Genomic DNA, 26,340 nt, shown 5'->3' with positions numbered 1-26,340 from the left:
AAGACTGACAAGTTATTATAGCCATGGTTCAAGAAATATGAGAATATATTGTAGATGTACTATATAGTCCAGGGGTCTGATGAGTCTTCTTTAAAAAGTGAAGGAAGAGTGGCAGTTAGGGAGATGGAAGGTGCAAAAAGAACATTTCAGGTAGAGAGAAGGGCAGGTGTAAAGCTTGGAAGAATTCATTGTGGTACTGAGTTGAGAGAAGTGCAGTGAGGTTACCAGGTAAAGTGATAGAATAATAATGATATAAAAAGGGGGTGGTGAACAGATCGCATGTGGTCTTGTTAAAGTAACTTGAAAGGTCCCCCAAAAACCAGAGGAAGTCATGGGAGGATTTTTAAAATAGGAAAAAAAGATTACATTTATTGTGAAAAAAGTTTATTTCATCTGTCTTGTGTAGACTGGGTGGGGTGGGACAAAAAATGATCGCAAGGAAGCAAGTGGGGAAGTCATTGCCATATTCAGGCAGAAAGAAGGAGAATGGATTAGGCTAGGTTCATGTAAGGACCTAGGGCTATAACAAATATCTAGATATAGGAACTCTTTAGGGCTAATCTGATAATGTCATAATAAAGTTGCTTGAAAGACTATAATGTGAGCCTCCCCGGTGGCGCAGCGGTTGAGCGCTGGGTTGCGAAGCTGCCCGCAGCCTCTGCAGCACCGGTTCGATCCCCGGCTGCTCCCCGGCCACCGGAGGAGGGTCCCACAGGGCGCGCAGACCTCTCCTGCCGCCCGCTGCTCCCCTCAGCAGTGTACTTCGGTCCTTCTGCCTGCTCTGCTCCCTGCTCTGGCTCTGGTGAATTCTCTCACTCTCCCGCGCTTCTGACTGTACCCAGTGCTTGTATAAATAAATAAATAAATAAATAAATAAATAAATAAATCTTTAAAAAAAATAAAAAATATTAAAAAAAAAAGAAAAAGAAAAGAAAAACTATAATGTGTGGGGCCTGGGGAACCTGGGAATAGAGGTGATTTGGGACCGCATAGGTAATGAAGTCCCCGCCCCTTCAGAGGTCAGGGTTAGGGAGCTGTCCACAAGGCTGGTGCTGAACAGCTGAAGCCAGGCCGTGCCTAGGGACAATTCATGGAACGTGGGAAGCCGGCACAAAACTACATCAGAGTTGGGAGGAGAGGAATTGATTTTTCTTTGTCTTATATCCTCTTTCCCTTGTTTATGTTTTTTTTCTACCTTCTCCTACCTCCCCTTTTCATTTCCTGGCAATCCTGGCAGTTATAGCTCACTCTCCCTGAAAGAAAGAGGAAAAAATATGCCTCTTACTCTTCCATTAGTGACTTCCTATAAAAAGAATCTACAGAGCATCGATGACAACAAATTCATAAAACCCCTCACCCTCTCTTAGGGTTGGATGACTGGTTATTATTGCTAAATTGGCCATCCCGATCTCTTTTGAAGTTAGGAGATTTATTGTTATATTTATTAGTAGTAGTTATTACTGACTAAGCATTTACTGTGGGCCAGACAGCTCACCAAGCACTTAACTTCCCCAAGCCTAAAAGGTAGACTTTATTATCTTTGTTTTATGGAAAATGGCTTGATTTGGAAGGTCAGTGGTTGTGATTATGCTATTTATTCAATAAATTATCTGAAACTACATAACTGAGGGATGAAGATAAAAGACTAGGGAAATAACACTCATTGATATCTAATTATATACAGATGCTTTTGATAGTCATATGATTTTGTATTATAATAATCCTGTGAGGTTATACTGTCGCTATGCTCATTTTACAGATGTGATACCGAGGCTCAGAGAGGGTTTGTAATTGGCAGAGGTCATACAACTAATAATTTGTGGTGCCAGTTTAAACCTGAGACTACCTGATTCTAAAGCCTATGTGCTAATCCTCCCTTGTGGCGCAGGGGTTAAAGTCTCAGTGCTATCAAGTTATCACCAGCCACTGCAGTATGAGTTCAATCCCCGGCCAGGGAGTTAACCCACATGGCATAGCAGACCTCTCCTGTCTTGCCCGCTGCTCCCCTCAGCAGTGTACTTCAGTCAATCCACCTGTTCTGTTCCCCACTCTGTCTCTGGTGAATCCTCTCAACCCCCACACCTCTGCCCTTCACCCCAGTTCTTATATGCATAAATAAATAAAAATAAATCTTTTAAAAAAATAAATCCTATGTGATTTCATTGATAGTACTCCTTTTGTCTGATGGGCCAGTCTCATCTGCAGTGCAGCTGGATTTTATTTATTTATTTATTTTGCATTTTTAAAAGATTTATTTATTTATTCATACAAGAACCGGGTCCAGGCCAGATATGCGGGAAGGTGAGAGGATTCACCAGAGACAGAGTGGGGAGCAGAACAGGCAGACCAATGAAATACACTGCTGAGGGGAGCAGCGGGCGAGACAGGAGAGGTCTGCTGCACCATGCGGGACCCTCGCTGGCCGGCTGGGATTGAACCGGCGCTGCAGAGGCTGCGGACAGCTTCACAGCGCTGCACTTAACCGCCTGCGCCACCAGGGGAGGCCCTGTGCAGCTGGATTTTGGAAAGTGAAAACTGTTGTGCCTCATCTCCTGCAGTTCCATTTGCCTCTGGGTCTTGATGCCTCTTGTATTACCCTTTGGTCTGAGGGCAGCTTTCCACATCAGAGCATGCCAGCGGCGTGCAGGCTCCTGGTGAGTGGGGCACTTGTGTATGGTCTGTAATTGTACACTTATTAGGTCATGAAGCATCATCAAACCAAGCTGGCCTTTGTCTGAATTCCCACTGGACAGTTTGGTCTCAATATCAATATTGAAAATGTCAGTCTGGTAAACAGCCTTTCCCAGGGAGGCGGGAGCTTGAGAACAAAGTCTCCTTCAAGTGAAACTCTAGCGGATGGGAGTGAACAGAGTCAACATCTTACCAGCTTTAAATCCCCTGGAGTGACTATGAAAGAGGGAAGACTTGCTGGATGAGGAGAAAATAATCCCTTTGATTCATCTGAATTAATTTCGCATCTCCCAGGAGGGAGGGCTCCGGCATTACCCTTCTGTTCCCTGTCCCCCAGACACAGGCCCCACACTCCAGAAGGACAAAAGCCTTCAGTGTGTGGTGGGGAGTGCCCGCACGGCCCCTTCCTTCACTTTAATTAAATCCATCTGTCCTGGGGGCGCTGGGCCTCGGGGTATCCTAGGGCCTTGGTCTTTAACCCACACACATCTGCGGAGTGGGAAGAGGGTGCTCACAGTGAGTACAGTGGCTTCTTCCTGTGATAGCGTGGCTTGAGCTATGCACTTTTGCAAACAGCAGGCTCCACGATGCTGGAGAATTTGAGACCCAGCATTGCATTGACAGAGCTGCAAGCCAACTGAAATCACTCTCTGTGTTGCTGTGGCCCTTTGTCCTCATCTTTCGAAGGTGGATCCACCAGGACAGCTTTTGGAGGCTGCTCTGGATGGTTGGGTTTGACATTTAGCCTATAGAGATAGCTTTCCCCTCCAGATCCATTTATTTGTCCCTTTTATAGAAATGAACTCCCCCTTAGACTCTCCTTGGCCTTTTGGTATGGAACAGATCAGCACCAGCCATCAAGAGTTCAGTGAGAAATAGCAGGAATCTAGAAAACCTAAATAAGGGACCAGGAAAAAGAATAACTATAAGAAAGAAAAAATCAAAATCAACAAACAACTATGAACCACAGACACACTATGGGGGGGGTGCGGGGAAAGGAGGAATTGAGGTCAAAATAAGGGAGGTGCAATTGTATGGGGGATATAAAAATAAAAAAAAATTAAAAAAGATTAAAAAAATAAGAGTTCAGTGTGACACAACAGAGCATCACGTGAGTGCCAGGCTGGGTCGTTTGCTCCAGGCCTGCTCGCCTCAGGCTGACTGCAGGTGGCAGGCTGGTGCCATCCTGGGAGACAAGGGGCAGCTGGGCTCAGCAGTTACTGCTCCATCTCACAGTCATAGGGAGTTAATAATCTTCCAGTCAAACCCTCAGTTTAAAGGCGAGGAAATTGAAGGGCCCAGAGAAGTTCAATGTCACAAAGGTCATTAGTGTAGGTTCCAGATGGGAACCAGAAATCTGTTAGAAGCACTTCTCTGTTTACCTGTCTTCATCAAGCTGCTTGGGGACTAACTCAAAAGATGGGACCTGAATCCACCTGGGCACCAGTCTTTACTCTGATACCAACTTTCTGGTGTCTCACCTCTTTAGTGATCAGTTTATTACCTTGTCAAAGGGCGGGGTGAGGGACACGAGAAGGACTATGCTACCCATGCCCCAGGTTTTGTTGTTAATAAGAAATAAATAAAATGTCAAATGGGAGCGTGGAGCAAAATCCATTAAGAGAAAATGCTATATACATAGAAAGCCTGATTATTACTTGGGAGTAATAAGAATTGTACAATTTTATTTCTTCCTACGGCAACTGGAGGCAGCCAATAAGTTCAAGTCAGAGATGTGGGAGGTGAGTGTGCATTAGCACTGCCGGCCCTTGAAGAAATTCATGGTCCCTATCAGCCTACAGGAAGCTGCATGTGTATGTATGCACGTGTGTGTGTTTGTGCATGCACATGCACGCATGCATCTGTGTGCCTCCTTTGTCTCCCAGTCTTGCATAGAATGGATGGGGGAGGAAGACTGGAGCCCCTTCTGCATTTTGTCTGACGGAGGAGAAAGGACAGATGGGCATGGTGGAGGCCTACCTGTCAGTCACATCGAGGAGAGGCAGCACCGTCCATTGCCACAGGCTCAAGCCTTCATTGGTGGCCACATGCCAGACCATCCTGCTTTGCTCCTTCCCGGTTTTGTTCTCCACCAGCACCAAGGATACATTTCCCCGCAAGACTCCACGGATGAGCCAGGACATTCGGAGCTGCAAGGGACAGAAGCAGCAGAAGGACATGATGTTTAGAGGAAACCTTAGTCCCCTTCCTGGAGCTCTCAACTGAAGCCTGAAGGATTTCACTGGAGACTCTGCTGACCCAGTGAGCAGAGCTGAATGCCCACTCTCCTTCTTGCTTGCTGTCTCCCCAGATGGCTTTCATTAAGGTTCAAGGAGCTGGATAGGGGCAACTAATGGGAAATCCTGGAGCCCTGTTCAGGTTGATGGTATCATCCTTAATTTCACAAGGCTCTGCCTTTGAGGTAAAATCAAGATCAATGGGGTATTACATGAACTTCCTAAAGAGGACCCCAAGATTCTTGTGGATCGCCTCAATTCACTGTGACCTTGCTCGAGTGAAATTGTGACTCAATTTCTTTTAATGATTTAGGTGATCATTGATTTTTATTTCTTTCCCAAAGACTTTAATAACTTTACTTGAAGGGTACCCTTTCATGCACAGCTAACTTGAGACCCCAGGAGTTGACAGTGTGGTCACTGGTAGGCAAAGATGAGACAAAAGTATACACATCGAGATCTTTTAATATGGTTGTCTTTCAGAATGAGGATATCCACTGTGCCAAAAGGAAGGACAATTTTATGTTTTATTGTGTCTCTATTAAATGTTTTAATGGCATTGTTCCTTAGACAGATGAAAGAGAACTGCAGCTAATATTTCTAGGAAAGTTTAAGTACAGTCATAGCCAAAGGCAGCATATACTATAAACAAGGTCTTTGATGTTTGTATTTAAAATAATAAAGGTTGTATACGTTTTCTCTCTCTTTTTTAATATTTTATTTTTATATTTTTTACATCATTGTTCATTTTAAAACAATGCTGGCTTTCTGCCCCACCCCCTCAGGTGTAGTTCCCCATAGAATTTCCTTCACCAGTGCACCTGTGCACATCACCATAGTCCCCTGTGCTTCTCCCTCCCACCCTCTGATCCCTCTCCCACCTCCTCCCCTGCAGGATGTCTGATTTATACTGTACAAATATGATAGAAACACACTATAAACAACATTTAAAATGTAGGACAACTATATCATATCACTGCCCCCCCAATTCCTCTTCAGATCCTGTAATAAAAAATGACTATTGCAAAGGGGAAGGTAAAAGATGGCAGGCTGGAATTTTTATCAGGGATGGTGTGACCATTTTTCTTTGATTTTCATTGCTCAGGCACATTTCTCTGCAAATCACCACTTCTTTGTCTCCCATTCTGAGCTCATGGTTACCTCACGATTTGATCAAAGATGCTACACACCAGGAAAGCAGCCTGCACACGCTGTTGTGCACAACCTCCTCACTAAGAAGGCCACACCTAGCACAGTGGTGCCGGATGCTGTCCTACTTCTGAGAGCCTGATCCTGGTCTGTAACCGTAACCTCTTCACACCCGCCTTCCTCATTTCCCCAGATCCACTGCAGCAAATACTGGTTCCCACTGAGACCTCCCAGGGTAATTTCACAAATTTGATAACATTTTTCTTCTGGCTTCATGTAGCTTTCTTGTGCAGTCCGGAGGCCATAACTAGAAATTTTAATCCTACCCTTACTAATGAAACCCTCCTAGTCACATGCCCTGCCGGGCTTAACTTGGGGTGATGCTTGCCACCTGCTTTCTCTCCTCTTGCTCCTTGAGCATGGAATATTGCTGATTTGGATTTCCGAGAAATCTGACTGCCAAACCTCAGTGCCCTGGATGGTCGGTGGTACTTACTCACCCACAGTTTATTTCCAAACACACAGAGCACAAAGCGTGTCTCAAATTCTTCCTCATAGACACTGTCAACTCCTGATCCATTATTTTGATTTCTACTTTACTGCTAAAGATTTACTGTATCAGAAGCAATCGCCTTCAGTTCTTCCTCCTCCTCCTCTTCTTTTGTAACCCGTCTATTTATCCACCTTCTCTCTTCCTTACTGTCTTCAAGGAAGACGTATCTATATATTTTGACATTAACCTCTTCCTGTGTCACCACCCCCTAGTCTTGCTCTCAATGACTGTCCATGCATTCTCCAGTGTCTTCAGAGTCTCTCTACCTACTGATTCCTCTGTCTGCAAATAAGATCACCTATCCTGGAAAAATATCCTTTATTAGATGCTCTGAGCTCCTCTGACTTGCCTTCAGTTCTGTATCTCTGTTCAGATATTAACATCTCAAATGGCTGGCTTGCAACTATTGCTTTTGTTTCCTTGTTGCACATCTCTTTTTAAATTCTTTCCACCTGACATCTATCCACCTTACTCTAACAAAGTAACACTCACCAGATCCTTTATAATGCACTCACTGAACTCCTTCCATAGCTTCCTAAACTGTCTCTCCTCTCTTCCTTTTAAATTCTTTTGTGTATTTCAGTTGTATTTTCCTGTTTTCACTGCTATCTGCGACTTTCTAATGGTTTCTTATTCTTTAATAAGAAAACTTACTGATCAATATCAATGCATTCATATTCCTCTATAATCTAATGTCTAACCTTTTAGACATCCAGTGAATATTTAATTAGTACTTATGCTGAGTCTATGTATTCTCCATTCTAGAATGATGTAAGGTCTAAAGTCAGAAAGATCTGGAGTCAAAATCTGTTCTTACACTTTGTCTATTTTGAAGTTCAGGTCTCCATTCTCTAAGATAGAAATAGTTTTATGCCCCATATAAGGTAATTGTGACAATTAAATGAGATAATATGTAATGTAGCAAAATGTTAAGAAGGAACATTGACTTTCATGACAATGTGGGCCTCTCCCAGACATTCTGTTTAGTTGGCCTTGGGTGCATCCTGGGCATCACAGTCTTTCAGATCTCTCCAGGGGATTCGAAAGTGCAGCCTAGGTTGAGACCACTGGGGAGATGAGGCCACTTAGTGCAGGAAGCAGCCTGCCCTTCTCAGTGAGGGGTCCATTTTCATTTTGGACTTTGAGTAAGAGGCAATTCTTAATAACTAAAAAATGACTTAATGTGCCCACCACCACCAAGGTAAGAAGATTTTTCCTGTGTGTGTGGTGAAGGGAGGACAGGTGCTGTATCACCCCCGGGCAAAAACTAAGAACAATCCTGAGATCAAGAGATCCCTGGCAGGGATGCCCCAAGCATGCAAAAGGGACCAGAATTATCCTCTTGGACAGCAGATTAAGATTCTCACCTATTTCTTAAGTGGAAGCACTGGAGGCTGATGTCAATTCTTATTGATTACCCCTTATTAATTAGTCATATCCAAGCATATGGGCAACTACATGTGGTTCCCAGGGCAGAATGTGGGCTCAAGTCCCTCCTAGAGATGTCCTTATACAGCCCCAGAGTAGAGAGCTCTTTTGATAACTTTCTGTGTAGATACCCACAACAGGTATACATGATTTTGACAGGTTCGAGTGCCCAGAGTTTTGATCTTGCTAAGACCAATATCTATCTGGGTGGCCAAGAGAATGAAGCAATTTGCTAAGTGATACTACTGAGTACTGCAAAGCCACACTAGATGCCTGCACACATTCTGTCTCCTTGGATATGCACACTATCCCTCTGTGTAGGTATCATTGTACCCATTCTACAGACGCAGAATCTGAACCTTGCAGAAGTTAAGCGTGTCACCCATAGTCACTTAGTCCATAAGCTGCAGACCTGGGTCCCACACTATGTTCCATATTCTTTCTAGCTCAGCTAAAGTATGATTTCTGGTACTATTTTATGCTAATACTCAGATCTTTTGAGGCATATTGCGTAAGTTTTCTAGATCATTGGTGTTTAAACTGTAGTCTGGGGACCAGCAGTATGGGCATGACCTGTTAAACAAAGGTTCTCAGGCCCCATCCTAGACCTGTTGAATCAGAATTTTTATTTTCACAAAATCTTATCCCACAAACACATTCATAATATAGGGGACCTAGGGAGTGGTGGAATACTGGGTTTTAGACCATTTATAATCTCTGTCTCACCAATTAACAGTCACATGTGTGTGTATGTAAACATGGGAAATTAACACTTGTTGGCGCCTGTAGCAATAAAAATTTTGATCCTTCCAGAGACATCTTCATTGACATAGGTTATGAATGTCAGTTTCTGACTAATAAACTCTTCTATATGCAGACAGCAAAGGAGACAAGTGAAAAGAGACAGCACCGGGAGCATGCCCCCAGCAATTGTCTTCTGGCTCCAGCTAGTCTTCCCACCAGGTCTTTTCTACCTCCCTCTTGGTGGGGCCCAACAGACTTTCCAATTATGTGCTACCAGTGTTTGCCACTTTATTAATTAAAGTTCTGTATGTAAAGCAGGAGAAGCATTGTGGCTGGGCCTAATGCTATTATTTCCCTCATGGCCCCTTCCTCCTTAGAGGTAATCACTCTAATTTTGTCTAGAATATGCCCTGTGTTTGCTATGCATACCTCGTGGCAACTTCACAACAATCTTTTGAATCCATAAAAAATATCAGCAAGGAATTTAGGCTGGAGCTGGACAAAAGAGACTCAGTGATATCAAATAATGTCCATTCTGCATGCAGAAAGCTCCAAGGTAGGGAAGGCTGTCGAGGGGAAGGGAACCTTTCCTAGTATTTCTGAAAGGTGGCCTGTGTCCAGCATTTGAGACAAAAACCAAGAATGGATGTGCTAGTGTGTATTTGCTATCACGAGAAGGGAACGCTTTTTAATAACAGATGCTCAAAGTGGAACTTGTGTGACAGCGCTAACCTGGTGCTGATAGAAGTAGTGGGGTACTCTGAGTGTTCCCCACATTGCAGGTCACCTAGCAGTGTCTGGAGACTGGGATTGGGGTTATAGTCAGGGACATGCAAGCTTTGAATGAAGGTGAAGTCTCCTTCCCAATCTGAAATGCCCTGGGGTGGTGATTCTGGTGAGAACTTGAAATTTTAAGAGTATCTTGGTTTCAACGTGGTCTCTGACTAATTTTAACTGAGAATACTGACTCAATGCAAAACCCAGTGTTTTTGTACACCCTCTTCTAATTCACCTGCAAAAAATAAATACCAACTCTCCAGCTATAAATAGCCTAATGAAAAATCAACCAACACAGCAAGAAGCTGGCTAGATGCAGATTTTTGATAACAAGCAAATAAAATATGCTGGCAGATACTTGCAATTATAGAGACTTAAGAAATGTTGGACTCCTGGCCATGTAGAAAATTTAAAAGATTTAAAAGATTGAGATCCTTTTTGAAGATACCAACTCATGTCTCTCCTTCTTTAAGGGATATCACACTGAAATTAGGGGACACCAGCTAGGTACCTCCACCTGATCCCTTTGCGGAATCACAGTAAGAAATGCGAATGTTTACGTAAAAATAATCACTGGGATCCTCAGATGCTGGTGAAGTTATGGAGTTACTGGTATTTTTTTTTTCTCCTTTGGTCTTTTCTTGCTTTTCTAATTTTTACAATGAATAGTATTGCTTTTTATAAGTAGAACAAAAACAAAGCAAATTTAGGATATGTAGCTATTAAAACATGTTTATAAAGAATACTATTAATGCAGGAAAATATATTAAGAAAAGAAGAGACAAAATATTTATATGGTATTTTATCAAATTTGCACAAGCCCTTTACCTACACGCTCTTCAAATCTATATCTATCCTTCTGGAAAGAAATAGAGCAATGTGGTAACAATTCTCTTTGAAAGCTAAGATTGTGCGCAATTTCAAGTTTCTTCATTCCTTCCTGTATTTTCCTAATGCTCTACAATCAATATACAGCACTTTTATAATCAGAAAAACAATAAATGCTCTATTAACAAGGTGGCAAGGGGTGATCCTGGAGTACTGGCAAGTGGGCCAGTACCGCCTCTTCACTCAAGGTAGGATCAGGTTCCCTAGACCAAGAAAAGGTGGGGGCTTTGGGGGAATAAGTTTGGGTCAGGCTGTAGACAGAGCTGGGGCTTTGAATCAGAAGGAGTTTTTCTGTCTTTATTTATGATGTTACATTTCAGGACCTCTGTCTTGATTTGCCAAATGGAACCACCTCACTCGCCTTCCTTACTGGGGCACTTCAGCAAAACTATGTGAGCCCAGATTCCAGCCGACCAAACACACTTGATCCCAAACAGTTCCTTCCTCCTGTTCTGGAAAGAGCAGGCAGGGAACAACATGTTCAAGATAAACAGCTCACAAAAGCAGAATAGGACAGGGTGAAAGATGTTGTATTAAAAATTTCAGCCCAGTCTTTTATCTTCCAGGTTCCTTAGAAAATTATCTCTCTAATCTTATGGGAAGAAAAGATGATATTTTCTTTTGAGTTATACTATAATGGGGTGATCTCAAACTAGCAGCCCCCTCTGTGGCTCCGTCCCTGTGTGGTGTGATAGGGATGATGTTGACAAATAGCTTTGCAATTCCCTGGCTGGGGAACAGGATCGACTATAAGCTATGAAATTCCTACAGTCTCTATGTGCAGCCACCGGAAGGAGAGTGGGACCCCAGGCGCTTGAGTGTCTGTCTGCCTCCCCGGGAGTATTTATTCTCTGACAGATGGGGAGAACCTGTGCTTTCAGTGGGGTGTCCCCTCTGTGCAGGAGCCACCTGAATATGCTCCGACACCCACCATCAGTGGGAGCCATGTGGATCCATGATTAACAGGTGGATTTTGATGGGGACCCAAATCTGCCAAGTGCATGGGAGGATTTTATTCATACCCATGAGCTTTGACAGCAGTTCTTCATAGGCCTTAGTTTCATCGTGTAATGGCAGAGGTATTAATTTTGAATGACTCAAAGGGATTAAATTAATTATGTCCAATTGCAATTACAATTGCTGTTGATTACAGTGGCCCATTAGCATGTGTCCTGGCAGTGGCAACCGCATGACAGTAAGTGGTGACAGAACGCTAGGTCCTGTGATCCCAGCTCTAGACCCTCAGCTCTAACAATGGAGGTAAGAATTATTCTGGATCAGACAACTCAGAAAGGCTGCATCTGTTGGATCCCCGAGAATCAACGAGGAGTCGCTTCAGTAGCACTTATCCTGGACCAGGGCTGTGTTCTTGCAGTTGACATTCTGCTGTTAATTAATAAAATATGACAAGGCGGGTTCATTGTGCATCCTCATCCTCCTGGTGCTAAAGCTAGCAAAATAATATCCCAACCTGCCTGCATGTTGCTAACTGACCAAGAGCACACACATATCTGAATTTATATTGTCAGTGGCTTTTTCATGCCTGTGCAGAGAAGAGACATAATAATGGCTGCCATTCATAAAATAATGTAGCATTTATAGCGTTTTCTTATTTCCATCTGATCTTCACAACAACCTCATGCAGCCAAGTCAAACAAGATATTTTTAATCCCCATTTCGGGCAGTGACCTGCTTGAGGTCTTATGGCTCATACGTGGCAATAACAGAGATGGGATCAAATGGTGGTGACCCCAGTGAAGTCCAGTGACTTTAGGGTGTCTTCAGATTTGGCTTTGGATTTAGATAGACCTGGTGTGAATCTTGACTCTGCATGTCACCAATAGTGTGACCTTGGGCAAGTCACTTAAGTTGTCAAAGCCCTGGTTTCTCCATCAGTAAGAGTATCATTCTGGTAATGAGATAATGCACAGGAAAAGCACAGCACCATGACAGCCACATAGTAGGGGAAAGGCATTTTAAAATGCCCCCTGAGTTGACTTTTTATTTATAAAGGGTCCCTTTCTTCATCCAGACCAAGGGGAAGGTTTCTTTCTCTTAGGGGTGCAAAGAGCTCAGGGTATTTGGGGGCTCTAGCTAGGAAGTTTGGCTTGCTTTTTAATGTGATGTAGCAGCCAAGTGATCCACAAGTAATGTGAACACCAAGATCTGTCACAGTAAAAGAATTCATGTTCCTGCTGAATAAATACCGCAAAGAGACCACTGCAGCGGTCCTGGTCTGTCTCCTGTATGGCCCACCACATGGTGGGTTTGACACGAGCACTTGCCGGCTTGCCGCCTGCGTGAGGATGCTCTGTGCCTGTCCTTCCTCACCTCCTGTCAGGCATCTGAGAGCCCATCCAACCCAGCCAAGTTCCATGCGTTCTGATCCCATGGAGATTTGGCCATTGAGTTTTAAAACAACAGAAAACTTCCTCTCCTTTTCCTATTTGGAAAGTCCTTTGCCCATGGGGAGTGGGAGAAGGCCAGTCTGAAGAAGCCTGATAACATAAGCTTGACCATCACATGGGGGGATGGGCCCTGTTACCAAGGGACTACTTCCCGCCTAGAGAAGTTTTACACCATAAGCCAGAGAGCAACTGGCTGAAGGGCCTCCAGCCTTGTGGGCCCCACTGCCAGAAGGGGTCCTTCTCCGAGGGTCCCTGAGCAAGGTGTAGGCCATGGCAGAGGGCAAGGCCTGACGTCCTGGTTCCTCTGGGCTGCACTGACTGTTTTCTTTTGTTTAAAAAAGTATTACTGCTTTACCGCTGATTTATAATATTATACAATTGGGGGGGGTACATTTTCTCTTCGATGTGTGTATACGCCTCATTTCACCCACCACCAAGGTTCTGGAGGCCTATGGGGTCGATGCCCCCGCCCCATCCCCTCTGGTAACCACGTATTTTAGAAAGACCCTGAGTTAATTTTGTTGCGATCTGTTAGTTCATTTGCTTTGGTTATTTATCTTCCACATATGAGAGAAACCACCCAGTAATTGTCTTTCACTTTCTGACTTATTTTCCTCTTAATATCATCACCTCAAGTTCCATCCATGCCATTGCAAAAGGCAAGACTTCATCTTTCTAAATAGCTGAGTTGTGTTCCATCGAGTGTACACACCACAGCCTCTTTAACCGCCAGCGGGTTTCAGGTTGTTTTCCATGTGTTTGCTTATCATACATTCAACAAGGGCTGAATATCCACAAACTATCAAGAACTCCTACTACATCACCACAACAAAACAAAAAACACCATCAAAAATGGGAAGAGGATTTGAATAGACACTTCTCCAAAGAAAACATGCAAAGGGCTAACAGGCCCATGAAAACGGGGCACTTATTAATAGGGAAATGCAAATCAAAACCCCAGGGAGACACCACCTCACACCTGGAGGATGGCCTGCATCAAGAAGACTGGAAACAATACATGCTGTGGGGTGGTGGGGGAGCAGGAGTGGCTCCCTCGTGGCTGGTGGGAATGTAAATTTGCTGCCTCTAGGGGAAACCGTATGGAGATTCCTTAAAGTCTAAAAATGGAAATACCATATGACCCAGCAATATCTCTTCTGGATATTTATCTGAAAAGTAATTAGACACTAATGCAAAAAGACACTTGCTGGTTATAATGACACCCTCTGGAGGGCCTCTCCCTGCAGGCTGGACAGTCCCTGTCCACGCAGAGGAGCCCACGTCACCTTCTGCCTGATCTCAGTGCCCCTGGTGGTGAGCCGCAGCCAGGCCTTTATCACTGTAGAGTGATGTCAGGGGCAGAAGGCCCTGGCTGTGTTCCAGGACCAGAGAGAGAGAGAGAGAGAGAGAGAGAGAGAGAGAGAGAGAGAGAGAGAGAGAGAGAGAGAGAGAGAGAGAGCGAGCCCCTGTGTATGTGTGTATAGAGGACAGAGCTGGCTGTCACTCCGGCAAGGTCAGAAAACCAGCAGCTGGGAAGGGTCCTGCCCTAGGTTGTCACCACGAATCAACTGGTCACGTCCCACTTCCTGGTCCCTTTCACTCCAGCAATTCATAGAAGGAAAACTGCTTCCATGTTTTGGAGCGGGGTAGAGAATGAGGTCCATTTGCCCCCACTCTCCCCTCTACCCAGGCCTGTTCTGTCCTGAGAACATGGTTTAAAATATTCTAGTCACAGGCAAGCTATTCAAATAAAATAGAATTTCAAACCACATGGGGCTTGTTGAGACATTCAGGCTTCTAGGATGTGTGAAAGGCAGGGGGAGGGGCGGGACAGGCCCCAGTGCTCTCAGTCCTCTTTATTACCAGCAGCTGCAATGCTAGACACATCCCCGGCGGACGAGAGAGCAGGACTGACAGCCAGCGGGCACATGACAGCCACTGCCAGGCTCCCCTCCTCGGTAGCAACTTTAATTATTTCAACTGGAGCTCAACAAAATAAAAATAAAATAAAATCAGAATAAATTGTAAATGGCTTCCCAGTTTCCTGCAGAGAATAGCTTGTGGAGGGGAGTGAGGGGAAAAAGAACCCCACCAAAAAAACAACAAACAAACAAAAAAAACAAAAGAAAAAAACTGCGAAGCTCCCTCTTGTTTGTGACTGGGCTAGGCAGAGGTCTTTAAATATTCATGCCCCATATGCAACTATGCAGAGCCATGGAGAAGGCAGTGCCTGCACCAAGGCCGGCCAGCCAGAGGCAGCCGCCATGGCGGCTGTGGCATCTGGGGAAGGAGGCTGGAGCTGGAGGGCTTCCAGAATGCCTTGGAAGCTACTGACATGAAGGCACAGCCTGGCTGCATCTCCATTGTTGGTGGCCTCTGACTGGCTCCACGTGGCTCCAGGGATGCCTTCCTCCCTCCTTCTGTCTTTGCTTCTGTCTTCAACCCCATGTTTCTAACCTTCCCCGATCTCTTTCTAAAAGGCAAGTGACATCACGCTTTCTGGGGCCACAGGTAAGGAAAGAGAACAGCCTAGGCTCAGAACGCACTTTCGCGTTCTGCATTTAGCACACTATGGACAACTATGCTCAAGTGTCAGTGTGCAATGAAATCCTCAAGGACAGGGCTTGAAAATGCAGACCCCCAGGCTCTGGGGAGGTCATTCAGGAAGTCAGGGGTGGGCCCAGGCATCTGCATTATTACTTTTTCCAAATGACTGCAACAGGAGAAACACAGACCCACTAGTCAGTTTGGATCTAGATTTTCATGGAAATGCATGGACGGTAACACCAGCTTCCCTGCGGGAAACCACTGATGATTGTGGGGGTTCTTGAGGAAGCATCCTTGGAGATCCTGCACTCACTTCAACCCTTTAGAGGACTCACGGACCAGGACTGGCCTGGGGTCATAGAAGACCCTCAGCAGTGGGTCTCAGCCCTGGAACTCAGCTTGGGCAGCCACCTGTTCCTGTGAGCCCAGCCTTCATCAGAGACCTTCCCCAAGGCTCCAGCTCGTGCCCGCTCTCCACACAGAAGCCCCCACCCCTGCAGGCCCCTTCGGGGTTGGTGGGGCTGAAAGTGCCAAGTCAGCCTCACGGGGCCTCATAGAGGCGCAACCTCCATTTCCCTGGCCCCGGAGATCAGCCAACCTGGGCGGATCTCAGCTTCCTGCTTCTGCAGTTACGGTTTGAATAAAATAAATAGCAGGGCTTACAAACCTGGAAATGCATATTTCTATTTTGGTTATTTATTTTTCTGATGAAAACATTTCCCCCAACATTGGGAATTCAAAGACCCATCAGCATTAGATGAATGGCTGGAAAGCCTGAATGTGAAATAACCGTGAGCTGAGAGGGAATGGACGCGCTGCCTTCCCTTCATTACTCCTGCTGAGCCAGGTTCTGGAAAAGGGCAGGAAATAGCAGAAATCGCCCAGAGCAAATTCGACTGGAGGAAAAATAAAACAGGCCAGTAAAACAAAACACCTGTTTAAGCTATTGATCAACCCAAAGGTTATTGAAAAATGATGAAGCATTAGAAAAATGTCATTTTTACCTTGTCACTTCTTTTTCTGGAATTAGGCTCATATTAAAGCCAGCGAAGAGTAAATGTAAAGACCAAATGCTCACGTGGACCAAGCGTCTCTCCTCGTTTAGATTTCTTTGTGAGCAGCCCTCCTATCTAGGTGCCTGCTCTGAGGCACCTGAGAAATATCAGCGCTGACTGTGTAATTCCGCCATCTGCACCGACAGCGTGGGTTTCTCAAATACAATTTAATGTAATGAATCTATTTATTTGTGCCCTGACTTCTTCCCAAAAGGATTTAAGGTAGCTCACAGAGCTACATAAAGTCTGGTTAATAAAAAAGAAACTCGAAGAAGAAAACTAGAAGAGGGTGAGAGGGTGGGGCAAACAGTGGGTTATAAACCAGAGCAGGAGCAAGGCTGTGAAACTGCACATCACGAGCCCCTGTCTGCACATGAAGGGGACGCCTCGGACCTCACCGACCATTCCGCTGATTAAAACAAATTCATCCATACGTCTTTTCCATTCTTATTTGATTTATGTCTGTGAGTTTTTATTTCACAAAAAGCCTGGAGGCTTTCGGGGGGGTGGGGAACCCCTATTTCCTGTACCTCTGTGGGCCCAGGTCTCTCTCCCCAGGGCCAGTCTGGTCAACCTCACAATGTCCACAAGCAAATTGCTCAGAAGGGGCATAGCTACTCCTGAAATGAAGCCAGAAAGGAATGTCTCCATTGCTTCCAGAACAAGAGGACTGGCCATATATGTTAGCTGGCAGGACGTTGATGCAGGACATGGGGGTTTGGGGGTACAAAGAAGCACCTGCTCCCTGAGAGCACAGAGTCTGATTTTGGCTAAAGTCCTCTTCCTCTTCCCCCCATTCTTCTTCCAAAGGTGTGTACAGGTGCTGGTGGCAGGGGAACCTGGCCTGATTCCAGGGTCCAGGAGCTAAGAAACATGGTACCAGTCCCTCAGTCTTCACACTGAGGAGGTAAGAGCCACAGGAAGCAGCCGAGAGAGTGGCTTTGGAGGGATCTCACTGAATGCCACTGACATCTTAGTGAAAGTTAAAAATATCAAATCCCTGATGCTCTATACTATTTGAAATGTCTTGTAAGAGTTTGGTCTTTTTAAAAAGGATGCTGGAGAAAGTCTTGTGTAAATCACCATTACCCTCCCCTGCTACACCCTGGAAATATTTTCTGGGTTTTAATTAAGGCCTCTCTGCAACTGAGGATGGGGGTTTGAGGTAAATTTCTGTGCAAGCGGGACTTGAGCCTGTTACTGGGTTATCTCTACTTAGAAGATGGCAAAATGGCTCTCTTGACTTCTCTCCAGAGATCAGGCAGGGCTGGCACCACCTGGGCGTACTGCTCGTCAGGGTTCATCTAGAGGTGCCCAAGGCAAGGGAGGGAGAAGTCAGAGACTCAGAGCAACACTGAGACTTGCCTCACATGGAGAGTTCTTCATCGGTGCAGGGAAGGTAGTGCTGGTCACCGTAGCACTCTCCGAAGCGGGGACATCAGTGGTGCTGAGCAACAGGGCGTGGCCTGGGCAGAGAGGGTGAGAGTCAGAACTGCACCATCGTCAGGCACCGAAGGCCCTTGGGGTGCAGCGTGAATGGGATTCTTTCTCTCTAGCCTGGAATAATTTGAGGACACGACCTTCTCCTGCCTACAGTGGATAAGACAGCCTCCTTGTCACTGTCCACAAAACTAGGTGCATGCAAAGGTCTTCATTCCAAACAGCCATGGACACTCCGGCAGGCCACTGCATCCCTGATGGCCCAAGGTCCGCAGCCCCAGGAGCAGCCTGAAGCATGCTGGGCCCTCAGCCCCTCCTGCCGTACTTCCAGCCCTGTCTTCCAATGTCTCTAGGACCTTTGCTCTCTTCTCCCTACACAAGCCCAGTCATCCTGTGGCCTATGCCCTGATGAGGAAGACTCCTTTCTTGGGTCATCTAAGCACCGATCTGTCTGAAAACCCGGGAGAACATGGGCCTCCAACCCCCCGATGTGGCGGGGAGCCTCCGAGAACTGCAGACCTTTTTCCAGATGGTCAATGTTCCTGCAACGTTGACTGCAAGCAGGACTTCCATCACTCATTTATTATCTCTTGGCAAAGTCTGTTACAGAGCTACTGCCAAGTGACACATTTAGGGGACCTAGGCAGAGTAATGAGGACAGGCAGGAATCTCAGAAAGCGCGGGCAGGAGCGGCAGTACCTTGGTGGTTCTGCAACCAAGCATCCTTCAGGGCCTTAACCTGCCACTGCGGCGTGGGGCGCGAGAGCGTGCCTTGGGTCCAGCCACAGAAGCCATTCTCGAAGTTGCAGTAAAAACCAGCAGGGAGTTTACCTGCAGGCAGAGCACAGAAGCATGGTCATTTCCAGGACTGCTAAAGCCAAACTATGCCAACGTCAAGTAAAATTAGTCAGGCGTGGCCAAATTATTCACATAGAAACAGGTCCCCAGTCAGCCCCTGGGACGTGCAACGACAGTAATCCTGATGAAGAAAGCACCCATCCCCGACTTAGGCATGTGCTGAAATCTTCAGAACATAAAGTAATAATAACACTAACTCCTCAGCGGGGGTATTGATAAGCCTGATTTAGACATGGCAAGCAGAAGTCCAGAGATGTTAAGCATCCTGACCAAGGTCACACAACCAACGGGTCACCCAGCTGGGACTTAACCCAGGTCTTCTGCTTCCAATCCGGTGCCCTTTATACTCGTGCACCATGAACATGGCACCTGAAGAAGCCAATGTATGTCAACAGTCACAGGGATGTGGTGGTGGCAACAGAAGCTGACCAGGAGTTGGTTTGGATCCCACGAATCACCTGCCTGCAGAATCACCGATGTCTTAAACTTTCTCTTCTGACCCCTGCATTTCCCAACTGCCTTAAGTGAAGTCACACAGGCAGTTCTGGGCTCACTGAGATGTGAGTGAAGTGATGCGTGTCTCCTCTGGGCTGAGGCTTGTGCCACTCGCTCATCTGCCTCTCTCCGGCTGAAATGGCGCAGGAGCGCATGGTGCAGTGTGGTGGCAGAGCTCCTGCCAGGCTGGCTCCTGTGGGGTCAGGCTCCTCCCACCTCAGTTCTCAGGGGGCAGGTTCTATAAATGTTATGTTAAGTCTCTGAAAATTTGGGATGGTTTATTACTGAAGCATGACCTAGCTTCTCCTGACCAAGCAATCCCAGTCAGCGGGGCCCAGAGCTTGTGCGGGCTCAGCAAAAAGGGCCCCGTTACCTTTTCTGGACATCAAACTGACCTCGAGTCCCCTGGAAGAGGCCACAGTCAGCTTTATCGACTATGTATTTCCCAACTGCCCCCAAGGTGGGAAGAAGGGGGTTAGACAGAGTTCACTTTCCCCAGCTTAGTGGCTGCAGGGACACACTCAGCCCTGAGGAGCGCGTGGGCCATCCCGGCTCATCCCAGTATCCACAGCCCCGGCCCGGGCCATGAGGAAGCAGCAGGGCTAAGTCTCCCCAGGAGGAAAGCAGCTCTCCAGCTGAGACCCACCGATCTCCATGTCCTTCCTCTGTCAGCAGCCGGCTGACAAAGCAGGCCCTAACACTTCCTGGCTGTGACAGCACCTTAGTGAATTATTACTCACTTCCCCCTGATTCTTTGTGCATTTCACACAGAGGCAGAATTATAAATTAAAACAGGCTGTCACTGACTTTGAGCATCTCTTCCCATTTATACCCCCCTGAAGAAATCACTTTCCCCCCAAGCCCCACGTTCCTCTGATTAAATATCCAAAAGCTAAGGAGATCTTTCTGTTTTATTTTTTATGCCCCCCTCCAGGGATCCCATGTCCAATTCTCTTGCAAAAACTAACTGGTAGCTGGACGTGACCTTCCAGGAAGTGTCCTTCACAGCCAGCTTTAAACCGAGATCACAAGGGAGGATTCCAGGAGGCGGTGGGCTCCTGGGAGGTGTGGCCTGCACATCTCTCATTCCCTCTTTCCCTTTAAGGAGCTGGAGGCAGAGAAATTAGCCCCCAGGTGCTGTTACTAGTATAGCTTTGAGCCCGGACTCCTGGGCCTAGGCCTAGCTAACTGCTTTCTGCTGCGTGACCTTAGGCAAGTCACGCCCTTCCTAGACCCAAGTTCCTTATCTGAACAAGGGATCTTGTTAGTGCCTATTTCACAGGGAGGGAATGTGGAAGCATTTTGTGGATAGGCAGAGCTGAGCCAATAAAGAATGGAGGTGGCATTATTAATTCTTAGCACACCTGGGGTAGGGGACCTAATCTGGGTCCTGCCTTATCTGGGGTCCTGCCTCAACCGCCTCTGAACAAGCCTGTGTGGCTGCCTATGCCTTTCACCTGGACAGGAATGAGGAAAGTCATTGGCATTCTCCACACCAACAGGATTGGAAGCTCCTTTCTTTCCAGTTGTTGAGTAAAGGGAGAGGAGGTAGGCAAATAGGTAGGTCATGCGACAACTAAACCTTGAAGGGGGGGAGTGGTGAGAAGATTTCTGTCACTTATGCACATCAGGGTGTGCTCAGCAAGAAGCCAACCCCCAGGGAGTTGGTGGCCCCAGAACAATGACCGTGCAGGAGTAGGCTGGGCTTGGCAGACTGCTGCTGGGACTGCCTGCTGGGCACAATGCTGGAGCATAGATTTGGGTGTTGACCCCTTCTTTCTCCTCTTTTTCATCCCAAGAGCCTACTCAGTGCTTGGCACCACATGGCATCTTAATACTTACTTGCTGGCATGGGTTCAATTTTCCAACCCCCTGCTACTCAAAAAGTGGCGGGGGACCAGCGACAGAGCATCATAGTTAGAAGTATAGAATCTCAGATCTTCTGAATCCCCATGTAATCAGAACCTGCTTTTAACTCACTTGCCAGGTCAATCCCATGACCCAAAACATGGGAGAAGTGGTGCTCTGACCCACCCCCTTCTTGGGCTGCAGCCATTTATTTGACTGGCTGGATGACCAAATTGGGCTGGGTGGGGGTCAATCAATCCTGCAACATTTGGCAATTATGATACCTGATTCCACTCTAAGAGAGACAAATTGGTAGAGTCACAGAGATGTGACCTCAGCAGCAACTGCAGGAGCTGCCAAGTATAAACTCCAGGCCAAGTGACACTACTTTTCCGTCCTGTTTGACAGCTCTGTTAACATGCTTGATAAATACATGTTATACGTTTCCTTGAAAATACAGAGCCATGGAAAAAAATGCTAGAAGAAAAACAACAAAATAAATGGTTATCTCTGAATGTCTGAGAGGGGGGATTATGGGTGGTAGTTATTTTCTCCTGTGCACTTTTCTAGATGTTCCAAATACTTTACAATCAACATGTTTTATTTTACAATAAGGAAATAAGCTTTTCAAAAACTGTCTTCGCTTGGGAGGATATTGTATGTATCAAGGAGACATAAACTGCCTACGGTGCCCAGTGAGTCGATGGCCTTTCCAGGAAATGAAGTGGGAACACCTGCCCCTTTTTGAGGGTTCCACATGCCAGCGAGGCCACCGCTCAGCACACAGGGATGCTGAGAAGCTACCCTTTGAAGGGTGACAGCATCCTGGGAAGTTACGCTTAGATCAGCAATGTCTGGTTGGAAATGATTGGGTTAGAGAGGAAGGAGAATGGCCCGTGGTGATGGGTTTGAAGGGAGGGGCAGATGGCTGTCTTGATGGAATGGAGAAGGGTAAGGGCGATACCACCTTCATTTCAGACCCTCACTCATCCAGGCCAGAAATGTTGTTCAGGGTTGGGTCTGATCAGCTGCAGAAGCTCCAGTGGGTGTGGGGAATCCCTTCCGGGGAATGTGTGAAGTTGAGACTGGGACTTACAGGACACAACCTACTTTTTCTCTTTGTATTCCAGCATGGCAGGGCTTGGTTTGCTACTCAGGTCCAGCATTAGTGACCCTCGAGGGGTGACCACTTGCTCTGAGCAAACATTTCAGTAGTTTCCAGATGTTGTCTTCAATGTATCCTGGATGTCAGTGGGTCTCATGTTACGAATCATATGAGGAATCTGAGACCCAGAGTCGGGGGTGACTGATTTGAGAGCCCCTGTCCACCCCCTAAGGTGGTGGCAGAGACCTAGGTTTTCCCTGACTTCTCCTGGCTCCTTTCTTCTGGGAGGACACACAGCTACGGTTATGCAAACTACTATGTCTGGTTGGAAATGATCTGGCTTGCAGCTAACTACTGCAAACTCATCAAATAAATGGGTCTGGTTTGTAGTGGTTCAGAGTGTGGGCTTTGGAGTCAGACTAAGTCTGAATCACTGCTTACTTATGGCTTTGAGTGTGGACTTGGGGTGGTTGCCTTAACAGGGGTACAGGGCATTGCGCTGGACTGTTGTGAAGAGCAATTAAGTTAGTATGTGAATTTTAGGGCAGCTCCTGGCACATAGTAAATGCTCAGTTCACATGAGGCATTATGATTGTTGCTATCTTGGTGGGGATGGTTTCTAGAATCAACATCAGTCAGTGTGATAGGGAAAATAGCAAAACTGCCAGAGAGAATTGGGCACACGAATAAGGAAGTGTGCAGTGTACTGCCAAGATCTGAGTGACAGAAAGATCAAAATAACCCACTTTCTGAATTGAACTACTCCTCCCAGCCACTGATTTCTGAAGCAAAGAACTCAGTGGGGATGTCTCCAGGGTGGAGCTGTCATTCTGACAGCTGGTCGAAGCAGCTTTTCAAGTGTGGTTGGAAAGGTCTCTGGGCCCTAGGCACCTGCCCTCAAGCTTGGAGTTGGCCCTGGAAACCCGCTAATGACAATCCTTGGAGTGGTGGGGAAATGCCTTGGGCCCACAGTAATGGGCTACGTCCCGCTGGCTCAATGCCCGAACCGTTCCTGACATGCTGTGTGACCCTGAACAAATCAATTACCTTCTCTGTGCTTTCATTTTCCCAATTGTAAATCAGGCTAGGGCCTTTGTTGACCTCTGTCCCAGCTGGGTAGTGGGACTCTAACTTTAAAAAGGCAAAAGCGAAAATCACACAGCTTAGAGGCACTGCTGGAAACATTGCAGAGACATACTGCTAAAGAGGAACATGGTACCTGCTGGGGGCAACATGGGCAGCAGCTTCATCTTGGTGTACGTGGGCAGGTGAGTTCTGGAGAAAGGCCAGGTGCAGAGAGAGCAGTGTGGGGAAAGCAAAGTGTTTACCTGCAACTCTTGATAGAGTTATATCTAACTAATCATAATTCCATCATAATGGGAAAAATGTCACTATAAAGTTCTGTATAAAAAGGAAGTTTTCAAATTGAAAAATGGATCTCATTTAAAAGAGACTAAATGAAACCTTTTTTTTTTTTTCTCCCAAAGGAGATGGGACCTCGGATGACTTGCTGGATGCTGTGAACTTTTTAAACCTGTTCCACAGGTCGAGTGTCTCGGGACTAGTGTATCTGAGGCGCCAGGCATTTGCTCCTGGATCTGTACCCACAGGACCTCAGTCTGAATCCGATTCCACCTGTGGCTCTCTGCTGTTTCATTCCCTGGTCTAGACATTGGATTTTCAGGACAGGTGTTCAGTTGTCACTTCTGCTCCAGGATTTGGCACATTTTTCTGGGTTCACAGTGTATGTGTTTTTTGGGTGTTTGTGCTTTTCCTGGCAAAACTGTAAAAAGCCTTTGGGTAGCCAGGCAGCTACTGAGAATACTGTATTCAAGTGGCATGAGCACTGGGCTGGGAGTCCAATTCTGTCTTAAGTACCAGTGAGACTTCAGCAGTTTGTTTTCCTCTGTTTAGTCCCAGTTTCTACTCATTAATTTATTATGATCCACTAAGGGTCTGTGACCACTGTGCCAGAAATCATTTGAGATGATGGGGTTGGGGAGAATACCTGAACTAATGTACCCAGAGACAGGGAGAGACACATGGAAACCTCCTCCATAAAATGTAATGAATACAAACCACTAGGCTGCCTAAAATCAAAACCCAGAGAATAATAAGGGTTGACAAGGATGTGGAGAAATTGGAATCCTTACACATTATCGGTGGGGATGTAAGATGGTTCAGTCATTTTGGAAACAGCAGTTACTCAAAATGCAGAATATAGATTACCAACAATTCTACTCCTAGCTATTTGTCAAAGAGAAATGAAAACATCTGTTCACAGAAAAACTTGAACATGGATGTTCAGAGCAGCATTCTTAACAGCCCTAAAATGGGAACAACCCAAATGCCCATCAACTGATGAGTGTATAAATAAAGTGTGGTCCATCCAGACTGAAATATTATTCAGTTAAAAAAAAAGAGTGACGTAGCCTTACATGTAGGATGTAAGGATGAACCTCAAAAACATTTTGCTAAGTGAAAGAAGTTAATCACAAAAGATTACATTTTGTATGATCCCAATAACATGGAATGCCCAGAGTAGACAAATCTATAGAAATGGAAAGTAGATTAATGGTTGTTTAGGGCAAATGGGTGGTATTGGGGGGGGTGTTGTTGGAGGATATGAAGAGAGGTTGGTAGGGGCTTCTTTTTGGGGATACTAAACATGTGTAATTAGATGGTGGACAGTCACATAAACCTGTGACTATACTAAAAATACTGATTTGTTCATTTTATTTTTATTTTAAAGACTGATTTTTATTTTTATATAAGAACCGGGGTACAGGCCAGATGCGTGGAAGGGTGAAAGGATTCACTGGAGATGGAGCAGGGAACAGAACAGGCAGACTGACAAAATACACTGCTGAGGGAGGCAGCGGGCGAGACAGGAGAGGTCTGCTTCACCATGTGGGATTCTCACTGGCTGGCCGGGATCGAACCCACTCTGCAGAGGATGGGGACAGCTTCACAGTGTGGCGCTCAACTGCCTGCGCCACCAAGGAGGCCCTGATTTGTTCATTTTAAATAGGTGAATTATATGGTATCTGAACTCTATTTTTAAAAACACTGTTCATAAAATATAATGGATGTTATGGTGGGTGGAGGGCTACCCCAAGTTGAGGGGGGTTCAGAAGAAGAACCAGTTTACTTGTAGGGGATGGTCAGAGGAGGCTTCCCAGAGAACTACTTGTGTGGGGAGACCTGAGGCATAGGGAGAAGGTTCATCTGCATTGTGGCATTTGGGTTGTTCCCACTTTGGGGTTGTGATGAAGAATGCTGCTCTATATTTTGGCATTTTGATGTGACTTGAGATAGGAAGGGACATCTGGCAAGAGATGTTGGTAAAGCCACGGAGGCAGGAAGGAGCTAGGATGCGGTTTGACATGGACAGAGCTGGGGGATGTGGAGGGTTGGGGGGCCAATAGTGGCAGGTGGGTGGTGAAAGATAAAGTGAGGGAAACCCCAGGCTACAGGGTTTCTAACGTCATATTACAGACTTGGGTTTTCTCCTGCACGCTTCCTCTGTGTCATGAGGGAGCAGAGAGCACAACTATGAGATCTCGTTCTGGTTCCTTACTTGCATGCTGTTTCTAGAACACAGGTCTGAGCTCTGTTGAAGACTGTATAGCTTTTGAAAGTTGTCTGGGAAGACACAGTGGCAGTGGCCCTGAAGGAGGCTCTCTGAGCTCTTGTGCTTGGGGGTGGGGGCAGGGGGCGGGTGTGGGCTCAGGCTGGGATGAGGGGGGGTAGGGGCAGCCCCATCTACTCACTGCAGAGCTGGCCTTCGTCTTCTCCTTGGGCACAGTCCCGGTGGAAGTCGCAGGCCTGCCCGAGCTGGAGGACGGTCCCGTTCCAGCAAGTGAAGGAGCTCTGCAAAGCCATCTTGGAGCCTGGGGATGTCCCTGGAGAGCACACAGAGACAGGCCCCCGTAAGTTTGTGTGGTTCTGGGCCAGGTGGCAGGGAGAACCCCACTTTGTCCTGTGGTTCACATGTCGAGGCCTACCTGAGACACCAGCATTTCAGGGCCCACACTAGGAGGCTAAGAGGAAGTCAAAGTCCCTTACACCTCATTCCCAGCCCCAGGGGCAGGTTGGGGGGTCTCATTTTCTAGTC

General features: G+C 46.3%; 1 protein-coding gene across 1 annotated transcript; it reads right to left on the bottom strand.

Annotated features, from left to right (window-relative positions):
* Window positions 1–17,812: 17,812 nt before the first annotated feature.
* On the bottom strand, window positions 17,813–26,108 carry LOC129144657 (ALK tyrosine kinase receptor-like). Its single transcript, XM_054687762.1, has 3 exons — window positions 25,997–26,108; window positions 18,617–18,748; window positions 17,813–17,943 (listed from the first exon to the last, which is right to left on the bottom strand). The coding sequence occupies exons 1-3, from the start codon at window positions 26,106–26,108 to the stop codon at window positions 17,813–17,815; spliced, it is 375 nt and encodes a 124-aa protein (XP_054543737.1).
* Between the last annotated feature and the right edge of the window lie 232 nt (window positions 26,109–26,340).

Source organism: Talpa occidentalis, unplaced genomic scaffold, assembly GCF_014898055.3.
Source record: "Talpa occidentalis isolate TD23 unplaced genomic scaffold, MPIMG_talOcc4v2.1 talOcc4.5, whole genome shotgun sequence".
Classification (NCBI taxonomy): Eukaryota; Metazoa; Chordata; class Mammalia; order Eulipotyphla; family Talpidae; genus Talpa; species Talpa occidentalis.
This window is presented reverse-complemented; position numbering and strand designations above follow the sequence as displayed.